This window comes from Haplochromis burtoni, unplaced genomic scaffold, assembly GCF_018398535.1.
Source record: "Haplochromis burtoni strain Fernald_Lab_line unplaced genomic scaffold, NCSU_Asbu1 Contig_128, whole genome shotgun sequence".
In the NCBI taxonomy this organism is placed as follows: Eukaryota; Metazoa; Chordata; class Actinopteri; order Cichliformes; family Cichlidae; genus Haplochromis; species Haplochromis burtoni.
Genome location: NW_024582489.1, coordinates 1,496,216 through 1,514,568, shown reverse-complemented (window position 1 = coordinate 1,514,568; position 18,353 = coordinate 1,496,216). Strand labels below are relative to the sequence as shown.

At 38.8% G+C, this 18,353-nt stretch overlaps 1 protein-coding gene across 1 annotated transcript; it reads right to left on the bottom strand.

The window, feature by feature from the left end:
• Nucleotides 1-223: 223 nt before the first annotated feature.
• LOC102291456 (galaxin-like) lies at nucleotides 224-12,884 on the bottom strand. The gene is made up of 12 exons (XM_005929937.2): nucleotides 12,848-12,884; nucleotides 12,716-12,748; nucleotides 11,988-12,033; nucleotides 7,069-7,223; nucleotides 5,112-5,246; nucleotides 4,684-4,878; nucleotides 4,352-4,414; nucleotides 3,829-3,842; nucleotides 3,459-3,481; nucleotides 2,504-2,604; nucleotides 1,548-1,639; nucleotides 224-500 (listed from the first exon to the last, which is right to left on the bottom strand). Exons 1-12 carry the CDS (start codon nucleotides 12,873-12,875, stop codon nucleotides 270-272), a joined length of 1,116 nt encoding a protein of 371 aa, XP_005929999.2. The 5' UTR covers nucleotides 12,876-12,884; the 3' UTR covers nucleotides 224-269.
• Between the last annotated feature and the right edge of the window lie 5,469 nt (nucleotides 12,885-18,353).

The window sequence follows — 18,353 nt, the reverse complement described above, 5'->3', positions numbered from 1 at the left end:
CCGAAACTCTGGCTGATTGGGACCCACACCCAGTTTCACACCTTGGCTCAGGCGATTAGAGGATCATCAGGGGGTCCTTTTGTCCCTCTGTGGGGGGACACTCCCACTAGGTTTATATCTGGGACTCTCCACCATTTGACCTTAGAACTGAAGAAGCTTCTCGGATGAGAGGTGAAACGTCTTCAAGTAACTTAAAGAAGTCCAGACGCTTTTCTTTGCAAGCTCCTTTGACCCAATGTAAAGCAAGTAAACAGAACACATGCACACAATCACCTGTGTCCATTGCAGCAGATCTCAGTATGAGGCTGGTAAATTTCTGTCCCACAGCAGTGTTGTCCTGGGCTGCCATGAAACTGAGAACAACACATGGTCCCTTTAGCCGGGTTGTAAGGAATACCCATCTCTGAACATTCCTCTCCATCATCTCTGCCCTCGTACAAGCTCTTATTACAACACAGAACTCCACGTTGTGCCGAGCCATACGGCGTCTCTCCACAGCACTTGAAGAATCAGACATAATACAGTAAACTGTGCAAGCAGACACAACCAGACTGTCTAGTTTACACATTCAAAGCTAAACAGAGAAATGCATGATTTATGAAGAAAAAACAGATGAAAAATGCAAATTAAGAACATAAAACACTTGCGAAAATTCTGCATTACATACATGTAACATCCATGCATTATGTTTCTACAGTCTTTTAGCCTTACCAGACTTTTGATCCTTTTGCATTGGCAGTAATGAATACGGACTATCATGGTCCCCGTGTCTGCCCAGCCGGCCCCGCAAGGCTACATGTGTTTTTGTTTACTCTCTCTTTCTCTCGCCCTGCTGCATGGGCGGAGCTCTCTGCGGGCTCCACACACCTTGGTCCACACACCTATTGCCCATCAGGCTGCCATTATGTGTTTGCCATTTAAAGCCAGGACGCAGACAGTCTCATCACTGGATGATTGTGCAAGACACGTTAGTGAGACTCTAGCCTCAGTGAACTTTTGTGTGTAAATCTGTGATTTTGCTTACTAACCAATCTCTCTTATGAATAGTTTTCCCATAAACTACCCGCTGTGTGGACGTGTGTGAAGAAGAGAGCGTGTGTGAGAGAGCTTCCCCTTCCCGGATTTTCCCCCTGGACCCTAGGAACCCCGCATTTCCTCCACTGTAAATATTCTGCACCTGGTGATTGTGTAAAAACAAAAACTCTGTTTTTGGGACTGAACTCTGCTCTGCGCTTGAGTTCCCATCATTGCTTGTGACACGGACGGTGTTAAGGGAATTTTACACGTAGAAAACAGAGATAGAATCCAGCCTCTGGCACTGTGTGAAAGCAGTGGCCTGGACCTCTGAATTCTGTTGTCAAAAAGTAGCACTCTTGCCAACTTTCTACATTGTAAAGCTATATGATTGAATTTAATAATAAAAGGTATGTATGCTTTCAAACCTTTTTCTGCTTCAGTAAAACAGTGCTTTAGATTTTCAACTTTCAGTGAAAATGGTGGTTTGATCATTTTTCCCAGTAGGGGCTGGGGAGCAATTAGTACATTACCTGATCGATCCAAGGCTTCCACGGAGATACACGTCCATCGCAGCAGACCTGAGTATGTGGGTTATACACTGTAGCTGTGGCCTTCCTTTGACCTAAACAGGGTGGTTTAGAGAATAGAAAGAGGAGAAAGGAGATATAGCGAGCAAGTTTTAACTCATTCACTCTTTGAAGTCAGAGCTTATGTGTTTTCACATCATTTGAACAGTCCTGAATTTCAAGTGATGTAAAAACATTGTTACACTTTTTGATTTCCGCTAACAATGAACGAGTTCAGACAGACACCCAGACTTCTTCTGATTTCCCCCCTCTTATTTCTTGCATAGTCATGATCTCATTATCTCTTAATTTACCATTAGACCCGTGACCTGTCAAGAGCTGAGATAAGCTCAAGAATGTGTATAATAACTGATAATTATATGAGCAATTTCTTCTTCCTGTTGTTGCTACAATAACATATTAATGTTTCATGACTATCAATGCAAGTTCCTACAAGAATGATCATGACAAAATCACATTATTGTGATCTCATAGTTTGTTTGGTAGGAAGGTAAAATCCTTCTTTTTATGTTTTGCTGCTACTGCTTCTTTGGGTATCATGTCGGTTTGCATTCTCAATACTACATTCCACTAAATCCACTAAAGGTTCTTTAAAACAATCTTCTTTCTTTTGTTTTAACTGTTTACCTTTAGAGGTATTTTCCAAAAATTATAAGTACCACAGAAACAAATGACGCGTTCAAGTAATTCTTTGTTTTTTTACAATGATACACATAAGACAAACATGACAAAGAAACAATTGCTCACTCAGCTCTAACTGCCTTGTTGGGGTGAGGTTACTTGTTCAACTTACTCTACTACATAGCTACATACTACATACACCACAGAGTGATGTAATACAGTAGTAACAACCAAAACAACTACAAAACAAAGGCAAACAAACAAATAGATAGTGACACCTGAGTTGTCGAGTGAGTGAGGCTTGTGGTTACTCTCACAGCAGCGATTTTGCTTTGGATTGTAACACGACGACCCACAGAGATGTGTGTTTGGTTCAGTGCTGTGGATGTGTGTAAAACAGGCAACAATCAACACAAAACAGACCATTTCACATTAAATTTTAAAAAAAAGAAAAGAAAAGAAGTATGGAAACAATTTGTTTTATAATGTAGGCTGCACAACTTATACTCAAATTTTATGCACATTTCAGTGCATTAATGGGTTTAATGATTTTCTAGAAGTTTGGTTGGTTTCTAATCCTTGACCTCCAATCATGCTATAGTTATATTTTTTGGGAGTCAGTGGAAATGGAAAGGATCTCCTAAGTGTCCTAAGCATTATTTTTAATCTTTCAGGTTATTGTAAAGACATACATTCTGACCGAAATAAACAAACAAAAAATGTATTCCCAAACCTAACCAAATATTTTAGTGTCTAAACTTAACCATCATGTATAACTGAAAGTAATCAGGGAGCAAAACCAAAGCGAAACAATGTGGAAAACAGAAAACTTCTTAACTTTCTTAACTCCAAAAAACCTGAACTTAAATTTTTTGACCGTTTGAGAATATAAAGAAAATTAAATGAATAGTCAAAACAATCCTTTGCTACTTTGTAAAATAGTCATACTTTGTGTTATGTCTGTAAGTTACCTGCATGATTGTACATCTTTCAGTGGAGTGTTTCATTCACACTAAAGCTTGCTCAAAAGGGATTGCTGAGTTTCTATCTGTATAAGGTTCTTAACTATGTAAAGTGCACTGACGGTATATAAAGTGGAACTATATTGATTGATTGAATCTTTATTTTGAACATGTTGAAAAAGTACAACAACATAGAATTAAAAGAGACAAATAAACAAAACAAAAGAAAAGAAAAACGAGGAACCACAACCAAACGTTTTCATTAACTTACCATTTGGGTTGGAGCTTGAATATCTGAAAAATAAAATAAAAGATTTACACACACACACACACACACACACACACACACACACACACGCACACACACACACACACACACACACACAGAGTCTTGTCATATCTCGTCCACATTATCTAATCTCACACATAATGCTTTCTACCGCTTACCCTACTCATCAAAAATAAACGCCTAATCATAACCCTTAGTCTAAACTTAACTATAACCTAATTTCTGTTTAATAATTAATTTTTAAAAATAGGTTTTTATTCCTGGTTTGCCTCCTTGTCCCTTTTTTCAAACTTGGCATTTTTATTGTTACTTCCAGAGGTCCCCTGGACTTCCCAAGAAACACAACACCTACCTTCTGTTTCATACCTGTGGATATAAAGCACAAAGAGTTTTCATTAGCCAAAACAAACAAACAAAAACCCCTATTAAACCCCTATAAAAGTACTATACTTAATTTGAGAATCACAGTGTGGTATGATAAGTGTTTAGGTTTTTATTTTGTTAAAAATAAATGACAAGTTCTGATATTAAAATATAGTTGACTCACAGCAAGACAAATTCGTCAACTGTACTTCAGCACTATGATTCTTATAACAGCAGCACTCAGTTTTGACGTTGAACTGGCCATGATGACAGCACACATGATCTCTGGACTTCCTTGTCAGGATCTTTTTATCATTATTTGGACCGCAACACAACTTATTTTCCATATTGTAAATCTCTGTGGAATCTCTGTTTTTTAGATTAAATATTTTAATCTCAGTAAATGATCAGCTCTTTAAACTAAATGCTCGGTTTACAGGTTTTTCATAAATGATATCCATTAAAGACTGCTTTTTCATTCAGGATTATAAGGTCTTATCAGCTCTACTCACCTTGACCACAACTTCCATTCTTTGGTGATGGTTTGTTGAAGTTGGTATTTCCACTTGAAAGGCCTGTAGAGGGAAAGACAAAGTCAACATACAGGCTTCACTCACAGTAATTAGCATAAGCTTCCTTTAACCATCCAAAGGAAAATGGAAAAAGGGAAATTTGCTGCAAGCAAACTAATCGAAAGCTCCTTTTTTTTTCTTTTTTAGCAAATGTAACCATACATACAGTTTGACATACCTAAAGACTGATATGTAAAGTTGGATTCAAACTACAAAATGTGTCATGAAATCCATTCAGCAAAGAATGACATGCTATTATGTACTGAGCTGACCTGGAGTGAAATTCCTGACACAGCAGGGTGAATCCTTCGATTGTATCTCCAACTTCTCCTCATTTGAACAGCAGCACTGAGTCTCAGTGTCATACTGGCTGTGACCGCAGCACTCATGGTGACGGGAATTCCTCACCAGAATTGTCTTATTATCAGCTGGACCACAACACAACTGCTTGTCCTTATCAAAAACATCTGTGGAAAAGCTCATTGTCATTTTTAAAATTTTTACTTCAAATATAACTCAACTGAGAAGCTGCTCCAGTATCCTTAAAATGTTTGAATGGAGTACATTTCACAGAATTGTAAAATTGTTCTACTAAAAAAACAATAATGTTTCTGTGTTTAATTAATAACATTTCACTGACAGCAATGATTTGTAATGAAGATGTAATTTAGTCTTCTTTTCCAACTGTGTGTCTGCTCACCTTTACCACAGCATTCAGCCATTGGTCCAGGTTTTGATATGATGGATGATTGACAACATATTTCATTGACTGGGTTGTAGGCCTTCAGGTCACAGCACTTGGACGCCTTCTCACTCAGACCCTGAGTAATACTAGCTGTAAAAACAAGATAACATATTGTAACAACAGAAAATTTGTTATGGCGAGTGGTTTATGGTAATGAAATCACTGCAAGGAAGTTCAGAAGTTTAAAGAAGCAAACATTAATTTTAAATACTGTCTGTGAAGGTTCTCAGTCATCCAGGTCATCGTAGTCTAAGGAGCTTGGAAAGAAAAGCGTCTGGACTTCTTGAGTTGCTTGAAGACGTTTCACCTCTCATCCGAGAAGCTTCTTCAGTTCTAAGGGTCAAATGGTGGGGAGTCCCAGATTTAAACCCAGTGGGAGTTTCCCCCCAAAGAGGGACAAAGGACCCCCTGATGATCCTCTACCTAATCACATGAGCCAAGGTGTGAAAGTGGGTGTTGGTCACAATCAGCAAAGATGCACAGAAAAGAAGATCAGACACCAGCGAGGGAGGATAAGAAGACAGACGCAACAACATTGTCATCCCCTATGTAGCCGGTGTATCAGAGAAACTCAGGAGAGTTTTCTCCAAGCACGACATCCCAGTGTATTTCAGACCCAGCAACACGCTCAGACAGAAACTGGTTCACCCGAAAGACAAAACGCCAAAACACAGACTTAACAATGTGGTGTATGCTGTACAGTGCAGCGAGGAATGCTCAGACCTCTACATTGGAGAGACCAAACAGCCACTTCACAAGCGCATGGCACAACATAGAAGAGCCACCTCCACAGGACAAGACTCAGCAGTCCATCTGCATCTTAAGGATAAAGGACACTCTTTCGAGGATGCCAACGTTCACATTTTGGACAGAGAGGACAGATGGTTTGAAAGAGGAGTGAAAGAAGCCATCTATGTCCACTGTGAGCGACCATCTTTGAACAGAGGCGGTGGTTTACGACACCAACTCTCTGCCATCTATAATCCAGTTTTGAGATCCCTTCCCAGACGCCTTAACGCCCACTCACATCCTGGGCCATCTGACCTCAGGAAATCACATGATAAGGTGGGGCCAGGTTTCACAATGAGCTCACCCGAAACCCTGGCTGATTGTGACCCACACCCATTTTCACACCTTGGCTCATGTGATTAGGTAGAGGATCATCAGGGGGTCCTTTTGTCCCTCTGTCCAGACGCTTTTCTTTCCAAGCTCCTTAGTCTAAACATATCCGGTAGGTTTTTATTATATTTGAGCCTAAAATCTCTTGCTTGGAATAAATTATGGGCTGGATGAAAACTGTGACGATAAATTTTTAATCTTTTGTTGTATTTCTTCATGTACTGCAACAATTATAAGAAAGAAATGGAAGAATGCAAGAATGACTTAACGAAAAACTAAAATAAACTTCTTCTGCCGAACCCTAACCCCGTAAATAAATTGAAACATCTAACACTAAGTGCTAGCAGATGGATCGATCAATGATGAATATTTTTTTGGCAGACTCTTAAAATTTAGATGTGGTTGTCTTCTATATTTGGATGTTTCTTGTCTTATAAAGCACAATATATATGCTTCAAGTTGAATCAAAGTCATTGCTGATTGGGTAAGGGGTTAAACGTAATGTAGCTTTTCAAACCAAAGTAGGAAGTTTATACAATCATCTGCAAGTTTAATTTGTAAAGTATTAATATTAACCTTTTTAATCTCAAGCAGTGCAATTTAACATCTCTGCAAACTGCAGCTACCAAAACAGGAGTTTAAAGAGACCGTTCTGATTCCCGAAGCGTAAATGAAAACAACAAACCAGTAAAACACTGAAGCTGCTTCTTTACATTCATGCACTCTGGTTCTTTCACATTTACAAAGTCAAATTAACATTGGCTTTTAGTTAGCTAATTCACAAATTCATTACCTGTGAGGATCTTTCCATGTTGAACTTTACAACAAGTGGCTGTAGCAGGATTGTAAGGCTCCTTTCCACAACAAAACAGATTTGAACCTGGATGAAGTTTGTTTTCACAGCAAGCAGCCTCCTGGATGTCATACTGTGTTCCATTGCAGTCTTTTCTAAAAAAGCACAGATAACAAAACCCAGGATATTATCCCTGTCACTCATTTCTATTCCACATACATAACATTATAACATAAGAGTAGATTTGGTGAAGGTAAACAAGTTTAAATCAAAAGCAATAGACAGTGCAGGTGGTGGAGGTGAAGAAGAGAATGCACGCAGGATATATTGGACAAAGGATAAAGAATGTTAAATATGAAGCTGTCAGGCAAGAGGAAAAGATCCCAGATTAGATTTGTGAATATATTGAAGGAGGACATGCAGAGGGCTGGTGTGATAGAAGAGGATGCAAGAGATAGGGTGAGATGGAGGAAGATGATCAGTTTTTCCAACTCCTAAAGGGAGCTGTCAAAAAAAGAAAAAGAATCTATAACTGTATGTCAACAGCAGTGCATTTACACTCACTATCTATTTCATTAAGTATACTCGTTCTGCTCCTTTTTAATGCTAATATCCAATCACCTAATTAAAAGGGAGCGACTCAGAGCATTTAGACATGTAGACATGCTCAAGAAAACCTGCTGATAGTTGAAACTGAAGTGACTATGAACATGGAATGGTTGTTGATGCTGGAGAGTCTGTTCTGACTATTTCAGAAACTGAAATCACAACTTGTTACAACCAAGAAACAAGATACGCAGAAAAACATCTCTGAACATAACATGTCAAACCTTTAAGCAGAGCACGCCTGCTCCTCCTGTCAGCTAGGAACAGGAAACTGAAACTAGAATTCAGGACTCACTAAAATTGGAAAACAGAAGACTGACAAAATATTCTGATGAGTCTCAAACCATATCAAACTAGTTTTTTGAACATGACAAGCTCACTGTACTTAAATGACTAGCGCAGTCACCAGTTCTCAATCCAACAGAGCACCTTTGGGATGTGATTGAAAGAGATCTCTTTCAAAGAGATATCTGCAGCAAATGTTTGACGTTATCAAGTCATTATTCACCAAAATCTCTGAAGAATGTTCCCAGCAACTTGCTTAATGTATACCATGAAGGGTTAAGTCAATAATCCAGAAAACAAACTTTACATAAATGTCATAAATTGATTTACATAACATTAAGTGAAATTAGTATTTGATGCCCCACAACCTGCCCATAATTCTAGCTTCTCAGGAAGCCCGAAAATCCTATAAAAAAGGCAGCTTTTTTATAGGATGTGAGCTAGGAAGAGTAGGTGCTTGGTTGCTCAACCATTTGCAGAACTTCAAAGTAATTTGAAATGTGAAATGACCTTTAAATTCTGTATGTATATATGACATGTCTGCTTCATTTTGACAAGTAAATGATCATTTTAGGATTATTTGTGAAAACTAATCTTCTTTGTTTTTCTTTCCTCCTCTCTGGGGGGATTCTGTCATAGGCCAGTTTGAATTGAGAAGGCGTGGTCTAAGAGTATATAAAGGTGGACTGCTGGATGAGAGGTGGATAGGTTGCCATGTTGGAAGTTGCTGTGTGTGTGTAAAAGATTGGCCAATAAACTAAGGTTGCTCTCTGTTCAGTCAGGTGAGTTTGATGCCTGTGGGTTTCATAACATACAACACACATCTCTGCCTGTTTGCAGCAGAGGCGGAGCCAAACATTTGAAACACCCGGGGCTTAGCCCTAAAGGGTAGTATGCATGTGGGATTTTTTTTTTTTTTTTTTTGGGGGGGGGGGGGGGGGGGGGGGGGGGTGAAATGACTGAAAGATTAATAGGCTCTGTTTTGAGTTTTGTTCAAAAAAGAATGACTTCATATAGGGAAAAATATATATCACATATGCAGGACACCTTAAACTAGTTTTTTAATTAAGCAGCAAGGCAGAACAAAGTCGGGGCTGTATCAAGACACGAGGACTAAACCCCAATTCAACCAGACCCAGAACTGATCCGGAATTAAAACAGGACTACAACAGTTCAAAATCAGGACTACTGAGGACTTAACCAAGACAGAACCAGAATCAGAACTAGATGATAGTAGCACTAAAAATCATCATAGACCTGCACTACACTTATTTTTTAATTCTACCAAAGTACAATATTTAGATTGAGAAAAGTTTATATAATTATTTAGCCTTGTTGTGCAAACAAGCCTTGTGCAAAACTGCAAGCGCATGGCACAACACAGAAGAGCCACCTCCACAGGACAAGACTCAGCAGTCCATCTGCATCTTAAGGATAAAGGACACTCTTTCGAGGATGCCAATGTTCACATTTTGGACAGAGAGGACAGATGGTTTGAAAGAGGAGTGAAAGAAGCCATCTATGTCCACTGTGAGCGACCATCTTTGAACAGAGGCGGGGGTTTACGACACCAACTCTCTGCCATCTATAATCCAGTTTTGAGATCCCTTCCCAGACGCCTTAACGCCCACTCACATCCTGGGCCATCTGATCTCAGGAATTCGCATGATAAGGTGGGGCCAGGTTTCACAATGAACTCACCCGAAACTCTGGCTGATTGGGACCCACACCCAGTTTCACACCTTGGCTCAGGCGATTAGAGGATCATCAGGGGGTCCTTTTGTCCCTCTGTGGGGGGAAACTCCCACTAGGTTTATATCTGGGACTCTCCACCATTTGACCTTAGAACTGAAGAAGCTTCTCGGATGAGAGGTGAAACGTCTTCAAGCAACATAAAGAAGTCCAGACGCTTTTCTTTGCAAGCTCCTTTGAAACAAGCCTGCACAACTTAATAAATATAGAATTTGAAAAATAACAAACCTAAAAAGAAACACTAGGTACGAGATACATGAGTACCTATGATACGGTGATACTTTTGGTAAACGACCATTTGACTAACATGTGTGTCTCACCTGCTCTTGTTCATCTCTGTTCTCTCTCTCCCTCTTTGTGCTGACAATCATCAAATATACAGTTGAAACCAGATATTTATGTACTCTTCAGATAAAAACACTTTTTTAATTGTAACATCAAATCAGACTAAATGTTTATTTTTTTAGATTGATAAATATAAAAAACATATTTGTTAACTTTAAGAGTAAAGAGAGAAACTATCTGTATTTCTTAATTGCAAATGGCACCAAATTGTATTCAAAATTGAGCCACACTTATGGAGCTCCACAGTTCTGGGGCGATCGTGGCTCAAGAGTTGGGAGTTCGCCTTGTAATCGGAAGGTTGCCGGTTCGAGCCCCGGCTTGGACAGTCTCGTTGTGTCCTTGGGCAAGACACTTCACCCGTTGCCTACTGGTGGTGGTCAGAGGGCCCGGTGGCGCCAGTGTCCGGCAGCCTCGCCTCTGTCAGTGCGCCCCAGGGTGGCTGTGGCTACAATGTAGCTTGCCATCACCAGTGTGTGAATGGGTGGATGACTGGATATGTAAAGCGCTTTGGGGTCCTTAGGGACTAGTAAAGCGCTATATAAATACAGGCCATTTACCATTTATTTTTGGTTGACATCTCTTGATTTTCCCATTTCAAAGAAACAGGCTCTGTGTTTTGCCTTATATGCATCCACAGCTGTGCCACCAATTTACTCACATGGACTCTACTAACCTATCAGAAGCTTCTTCAGCTCAGAATGGAATCGTCTGGAGTTTTCTTATTAATTAACAATAAACTTAGTGTACATGTACTCCTAAATTTGATGAAAGTGATAAAAATAGACAGCTCTGTCTCTCTTTATTCTGACATTTAACTAATTCAAAAGATATTTCAATATTTATTTCCAAAACAAAACAAGTTTACTCTAAATTGATGTTGTACAGTAAAAAAATGTTCTTGTGTTTTCCATAAAGTGTATGTAAATATCTGGTTTAAACTGTGAATATACTGCTGTGTATTGAAATTCCTCTTGTTTTGCATAGAAATATACTGAACAACATACAAGCATAATATATAAAATACTACCAGAGTTTTTTCTTTGAAAGAAGCCCCTTATGTCCATTCTTGTATATCAGTACATTACTGAAACTGATTTATTAATTATTTGTTGATTCACTCGAAGAGCAAGTAACGTAATATGGGTCAAGTGATCAGTTTGATATCAATCTTTCGTGATACACTGTCATATTTACATTATTTGTACAGTACGAATGATTTTCTTTGGTACCTGGTCGAACTTCAGTTCTCCTCTGTCTGCCTGGCTGCGTTTCTCTAACAGCGCACTGGCAGGCAGCAGCTGCCCCGCCCCGCTTAGTGTCTGAGCTCGGATCATACCAATATTAGGGGGGATTTACGCACAGTCGTAAATTCCCACAGTGTGCACTATGTGCTTCGAATATTGTGTGTAGTTTTTGTTTTATACAGTTGTCAGCCAGGCATCTAACTATGAAAAAATTACACTCCAAAAGACCCTGGGCTTCTGAAAAAACAACCCGTGCTTAAGCCCAGTAAGCCACCCCCACGCTCCGCCCCTGATTCTGATAGTTTCCTATTTCCAGTGTCTTGTGTTTAGATTACTTTAGTTTACTGAAATGTGCTCCAGAGAAATTTTCAGAAATACTTTATGAACCAGTCCTGGTCCAACAGTCACTTTACACCAATGTGATGTGAAATGTATAATTTACTTGTTTGTCTATTTAGTAGTTAAACTTTTAACTTGAACACTATATATTTATTGATGCTGGACTCCCCCCACCCCCCTCACTCCCCTTATTTGTTTATCCTATTCTTCTGAGGAACATCATAATCATCATGGGTTCCCTGAGCCGCCAGGTCAGTGCTTGACCTAATAATGGTCGAAATACATCACTTTTTGGGGGGGTTGTTTTAACACAACTTTTGAGAAACAATTGAGAAAGAGTCGACTTACCGAGAACAGTGGTTTTTGGAGGCTGCATTTTCTCCAACTGCAGGCTCTGCCAACAGATGCAAAGTCAAAGGTGTGAGTCATGGCATTAACAAGCTAAAACGTGTTAATATGTCAGCAGGTGTTCTAAACGAATATAATACATTCTGCATTGTTCAGACTTTAAAAGGTGAAAAACAAAAACGCCCCCCAGTTCTTCTTTAGAGATGAGTACAATATCAGTGTACCGCATACACGCATAACTCTCTGCCAAATCAATTACCTTTCACTTTTCTATAACGCCCCTGTAAATTATTATCTTATGACGAAACACAGGCAGCGCATTCCCGACAAAGGTTTGCAAACACAGCTGAAAGTGAAAAACACAAAGCAAAAACCCAACAATAATAATAGTTTGGTACCTGGCTATGGAAACCTTTTCTGTGTACTTTCATGAAATTCTTTCATAAAAAAAGAAAAAAAAGCCCCCTCTAAGCATCCACTCACCGCTTACTCAGATTTAGTTAAATTAATATTTCAAATAGATTAAATAGGCTTTACACATAAACAAAGAGCATTTCTTTTTAAAATAATAATGCTTTAATTTAGTGAGTATATGATTTACATTTTAAATTACACATGGTGCTTTGTTTTATCTCCACTTTCTTTAACACAGGCAAGCTCACAACAAACATCAGTGGCCCTTTATTCTGAGCTCATTAAATAAATAAATAAAAATAAAACCTACTTACCATGAGCAGTGCTGAAGTCAATAATTAAACAAACTGAAAGAACAGGCAGATAAGAATTACTGTAAAGTTAAGAAAAATAAATTATTCAAATTATTCAAAATCTATTTCAGTAAAGGTGGGAAATTCGCCTACCAAATCCGAGAGTCCAAAACGGAATCATCTGGGAGCCTTTTGGTTATCTGACACTGAGATGCAGAAGAAGAGACAAACAGCTGCTTAAATACTTTTAAGACCACGCCTCCCTTGTGACTAAAAATAACCCTAATATCATGCCAGGGCATGATGTCAGGGTTGATTAAAAAAAAAAAAAAAGAAAAGGGAAAAAAAAGAACCTCCACTGCAATATTCATTTGTAAAACTTCTGAAAGTGCAGCATGATTGGGGAAAATATGCATTTTTTTTACTCCCGCTCATTTGCTGCGAGTAAGGGCACCCTCCATTTCTGAGGGGCGCCTGTTGCTTGCTGCACAGAGATATTCAATTCAATTCAATTCAATTTTATTTATATAGCGCCAAATCACAACATAAGTCGCCTCAAGGCGCTTCATAGATACAGAGAAAAACCCAACAATCATATGACCCCCTATGAGCAAGCACTTTGGCAACAGTGGGAAGGAAAAACTCCCTTTTAACAGGAAGAAACCTCCGGCAGAACCAGGCTCAGGGAGGGGCGGCCATCTGCTGCGACCGGTTGGGGTGAGAGAAGGAAGACAGGATAAAGACATGCTGTGGAAGAGAGACAGAGGTTAATAACAGATATGATTCAATGCAGAGAGGTCTGTTAATACATAGTGAGTGAGAAAGGTGACTGGAAAGGAAAAACTCAATGCATCATGGGAATCCCCCGGCAGCCTACGTCTATTGCAGCATAACTAAGGGAGGATTCAGGGTCACCTGGTCCAGCCCTAACTATATGCTTTAGCAAAAAGGAAAGTTTTAAGCCTAATCTTAAAAGTAGAGATAGTGTCTGTCTCCCAAATCCAAACTGGAAGCTGGTTCCACAGAAGAGGGGCCTGAAAACTGAAGGCTCTGCCTCCCATTCTACTTTTAAATACTCTAGGAACAACAAGTAGGCCTGCAGAGCGAGAGCGAAGTGCTCTAATAGGGTGATATGGTACTACAAGGTCATTAAGATAAGATGGGGCCTGATTATTTGAGACCTTGTATGTGAGGAGCAGGATTTTGAATTCAATTCTGGATTTAACAGGAAGCCAATGAAGGGAAGCCAAAACAGGAGAAATATGCTCTCTTTCTAGTCCCTGTCAGGACTCTTGCTGCAGCATTTTGGATTAGCTGAAGGCTTTTCAGTGAGTTTTTTGGACATCCTGATAATAATGAATTACAGTAGTCCAGCCTGGAAGTAATAAATGCATGAACTAGTTTTTCAGCGTCACTCTGAGACAGGATATTTCTAACTTTAGAGATGTTGCACAAATGGAAGAAAGCAGTCTTACATATTTGTTTAATATGTGCGTTGAAGGACATGTCCTGGTCAAAAATGACTCCAAGGTTCCTCACAGCGTTACTGGAGGCCAAGGTAATGCCATCCAGAGTAAGAATCTGGTTAGATACCATAGACGCTTTTCTTTGCAAGCTCCTTTGACTACGATGACCTGGATGACTGAGAACCTTCACAGACATATTGCTTTACATTGCTGATAAAATCCACTGAAAAGGGATTTCTTCGTTTGTTTTATCTGATTAGTATCTAATGGCTCCTGTTTTGAATTTAGTCAGTCAGAGCAGCTGGGAGCATGGAAACTAGTTTAATGTATTGTCTTCTGAGTGAGAGAGAGAGAGAAGAGAAGTAGAATGAAACATTTTTCATAGCTGATGATTTCATATGGTTTCTAAGACACACAGACAGTTGCGTAACAAACTTTTCCCTGCCTTCGTTTGGTTCCCAGGACTCTTAAAATACATTTCTTTCAGTCTGTGTGGTGTCTCATTGTGTTCCGTGTCTTGTTTCTGTGTGGTCATGACTCATCTTAGAGCTAAAGTATTTAGCTATTGCATCATTAAGTATTTTGCAATTTGAAGTGACACATTTGAATTTAATATATAGATTATTGCCCAACTCACCAGGTATTTTTACTCAGGATTCACTTTTATGGTTATGTCTGTTGGAGTTGAACTGATTGACTTTTTGGCTGCTCTTGAGTCTGTTTCCAGTTGCAGTAGCTGTCAAAGTGCATTTGGTATAAATGCATTCTATGTAGACAATGACTGAGAGCTTAAAGTGCAGCTCTGATGTTCTGCTTTCAGTGCACAGCTTGTGTAAAGACTGTTAAATGAAGAAGTTAGCTTCCAGAATGATATCCAACACTATACATAAAGACTCTGTCACAGGATAACCCATGCCTCTGGAGGACTAAGACTGAGTATGGCCCACAAAACACTAAGATGGCAATTTCTATTGTTTTATATCTAGCCGAAAGAATAGAGTTGTCTCAGTGAATGTGACACTAATGCTGCTGTGAACCACTTCTTTATTAGTTTGTTTCAAGTGGTAAGTAGGTTAGATAAAATACATATTTCTGGTAATGTTAGCATTTCCCAAGTCATCATCTTCATACTATAACATAATTGTGCAGGGGGCCTATGCATTCAAAACTATTTATTGCAAAGTTAAATTGTCAGTATTGACAATTCAACTTATCTGGGATGTTTGAGGTTTACAGAGTAAACCTCAAACAGAGTAAACCTCAAACAGGAAAACAGTAAACAGGTTTACTCTGTTCCATAATGCAATCCACTTTGGAGATCCAGACTGCCAAACAGGCAATGATAAGTTCCAAACCCCTTTATAGTAGGGGGGATTGGGATCTTACCAGGTAAGCCTTTTAGAGTTTCATGTAGTTGATTTATAATTTTCCATAGTTTTTTTTTTGTTGTTTTTTTTTTTTAAATCTTAAGTTTGTTGGCACAAGTTTCTTCATTGGTTGTTCATTCCACTAACCTGGTAATCACATTTTTTTGTAAATGAGCTGCATGCAAGAATTCCGGCCTCAAAGTGTGTTTCCTCCATTTCATCTGTTGCCTCCTTACAGACTCATCTAACTCAGCCTCTTACAAACATAATTATTTATTTTTGTCCTTATTTGATATTAATGTGTCCCAATGTTTTCCAACCAGACATCTGAAATCAGAAAACATTCACTGCTGTGGGGTCAAAGCCTACAACATTAAAGACCCACAGATGAAGTGCTGTGCAGGAACACTGTACAATCTGACATCATTAGACAAGCATGGAGAGGATGCGCAGTGCTGCGGATCCATTCTGCAAAAGCCACAGGTAGAATTAGTAATGATGATGAAAATCTGTTGTTTGTTCATCTTATTCGTGCATTCCACTGTATTATGTCATTAGATTTAACACAGCTAAGTTGGCCTCCCTGTCCCATAACTTTTCACACTCTGTGTTTTGTTTACAGTGGCCTATCATTGTTAAAGCGCCTCTTTCTGACTGGTGCCTTCTGCCTCTTGGTGTCATATCAAAATGACGCATAAACCATGATTTGACCAATATGAAAATGGAAAAAATAAACAACTGTTGAAAAGTTAGATTTCTTGAGCTTTTTAACTATCTCAGAGTCCTGTCTGTAATTTTGAAGCAACATGAATAACACTGGTAAAGTAGAGAAATTGATATGGGCCTGAGGGGTAAACAGGAAACCGCAACTCTCTCTCTAACTGCATAACTGAACTACAAATCCAAAATATATTTAACTTAAGCACAGTCAGCATAAAGTGAATGAAAACAGCATGATGTAACAAGTGACTCATCACTGGAGCTACTTGGCCAACTGTTAAAAACTTTTCATAAACATTTAGAGGCTTTTTTAAAGCAGATTAATCATCTTCTGTGTACATTTTATGATTCCTTCTGCAAAAGCTAGATTCACAACAATTTGGTAGAGATTATTAGCAAAAGAAGCCATTCTAATCTGAACCAGCAATAATTATCAGGGTTGATGAACCATTCTAATCACTTCCTTTCAAATGCTTCATCTCTCTATCTTGAAACTGTTTGCTGGAGGTATTTACTGTATATTTAACAGTCAGACTGACTTTAGTCAAAGTAATATTTTCTATTAATCTCCAAAAATGTGCCTGATACCAGCTCTGTATCAACATTACAGGCTGAAGTTGACTTTATGGCTTGCCTGAACTAACACAGTGTTCAATGAGTCCAATCAATCATGCTTTTATTTAACATAAAATGCTATATATCTTTTCAAAAACCAGGACATTTGCTGCTCAAATGAGGACAAAGAGGTGCTCTACTCTGCCAAGACAGGGTTCAGATGCTGTGGTCACCTTTACTATAACACCACCCTGTGGTCATGCTGTGCTGGGGGACTGAGAAGAATCCATGAACCAGGACAGGATCAGAGAAAGATGATTAATGGTCTGTTGTGTCTGATGAGCTGTTCTCTCACAAAGTTTATCTTCAGTGTATGTCATATTATCTCAATGCCTCAGCCCAGATTCTGTATTTAACCAACAATGCACCTACAATGTTCTTTTTTTTAGGATCCAGACTTCTATCTGTGGATAATCTGAACAAAATCGATCTTTGCAAAGAAAGTAAGATATCATCTGTTATTTAGATTTTTTTTAAATATCAGAACAAATGCTGTTTACAAGTATATGTAAAATACTTGTGTGTCTCATTGTTTAGTGCACATTGGGACTGTGGAAAGTGTGTCGCTGCAGAGCATTGTGTTCAGGAGTGTGCTGAAGGTCCATGGGATGGAGGCCAAAGTGAAAGCTCTGCCTTTGCCTTACATCCTGGAAAGAGATGATCGCTGCAGCTCCCTTAAACTGATTGCTGGGAAGACCTACTACTTTAACAAAGTTAATGTTTTCATTGATTTCAATGATGACTCTGTTCTTCAGTCACTCCATTTCATTATTTCCAAATGTTCATCACTAGTCACCACTGGCTGATGTATACGTGGTCAGTGTGGATCTGTTACTCTCTTCTTTGAAGTTCTTATTTCCCCCACATATTTACTCACAGTGTTGGCTTTATCACTCAAAAAAGTAATTAATTACAAATTACATTACACTGGTTAACATTATTTTACAAAGTAATTTGTTGCCATATTTATTATGGTTGCATTGCAACCTAATATACTAACCCCAAATCGCTCTCTGATGCACCCATCACAGTGTGAATGTTAGCTCGAACTTAAACACAGGAAGAAGTCGTTGTATGAATGTGTGAATGAGGGACGCTATATAAAGCGCTTTGAGTGCTCAGGTAGGGTAGAAAAGTGTTATATAGAAGAACCTGTCCATTTATCAGTAGTATACAATACTTCACATGATGTGAAGTATTGCCAAACCATGTTGCTCTGTTGTTTAACACATCCCAATATGTCGTATCACAGACAGAATTTAGGTACTTTAAGTAAAGAAAACAAAAGACAACGTAGCTTTTCACTTCAGTTTTACGGGGATTCACATTGTAGTGATTCACACAACTTGACAATAATCAATACTGTAACACAGCAAGCTGGTGCACAATGTTGTTGCTCAAATCTACATTTGAACAAAATCTAAATGTAACTTTGGTTCTTGCACTGAACTAAAATATAAGTGACAACTGTTTGCACGTCCTTGAACTATA

Bases quoted from the DNA above. Each gene is read 5' to 3' on its own strand.
- LOC102291456 (XM_005929937.2), bottom strand. From the start codon at position 12,875: ATGATTCCGTTTTGGACTCTCGGATTTG. The intron at 7,224-11,987 runs GTAAGTCGACTC...GTGCTTTTTTAG, and splicing joins TCCAAAAACCACTGTTCTCG to AAAAGACTGCAATGGAACAC. The intron at 2,605-3,458 runs GTAAGTTAATGA...ACACATCCACAG, and splicing joins TTCAAGCTCCAACCCAAATG to CACTGAACCAAACACACATC.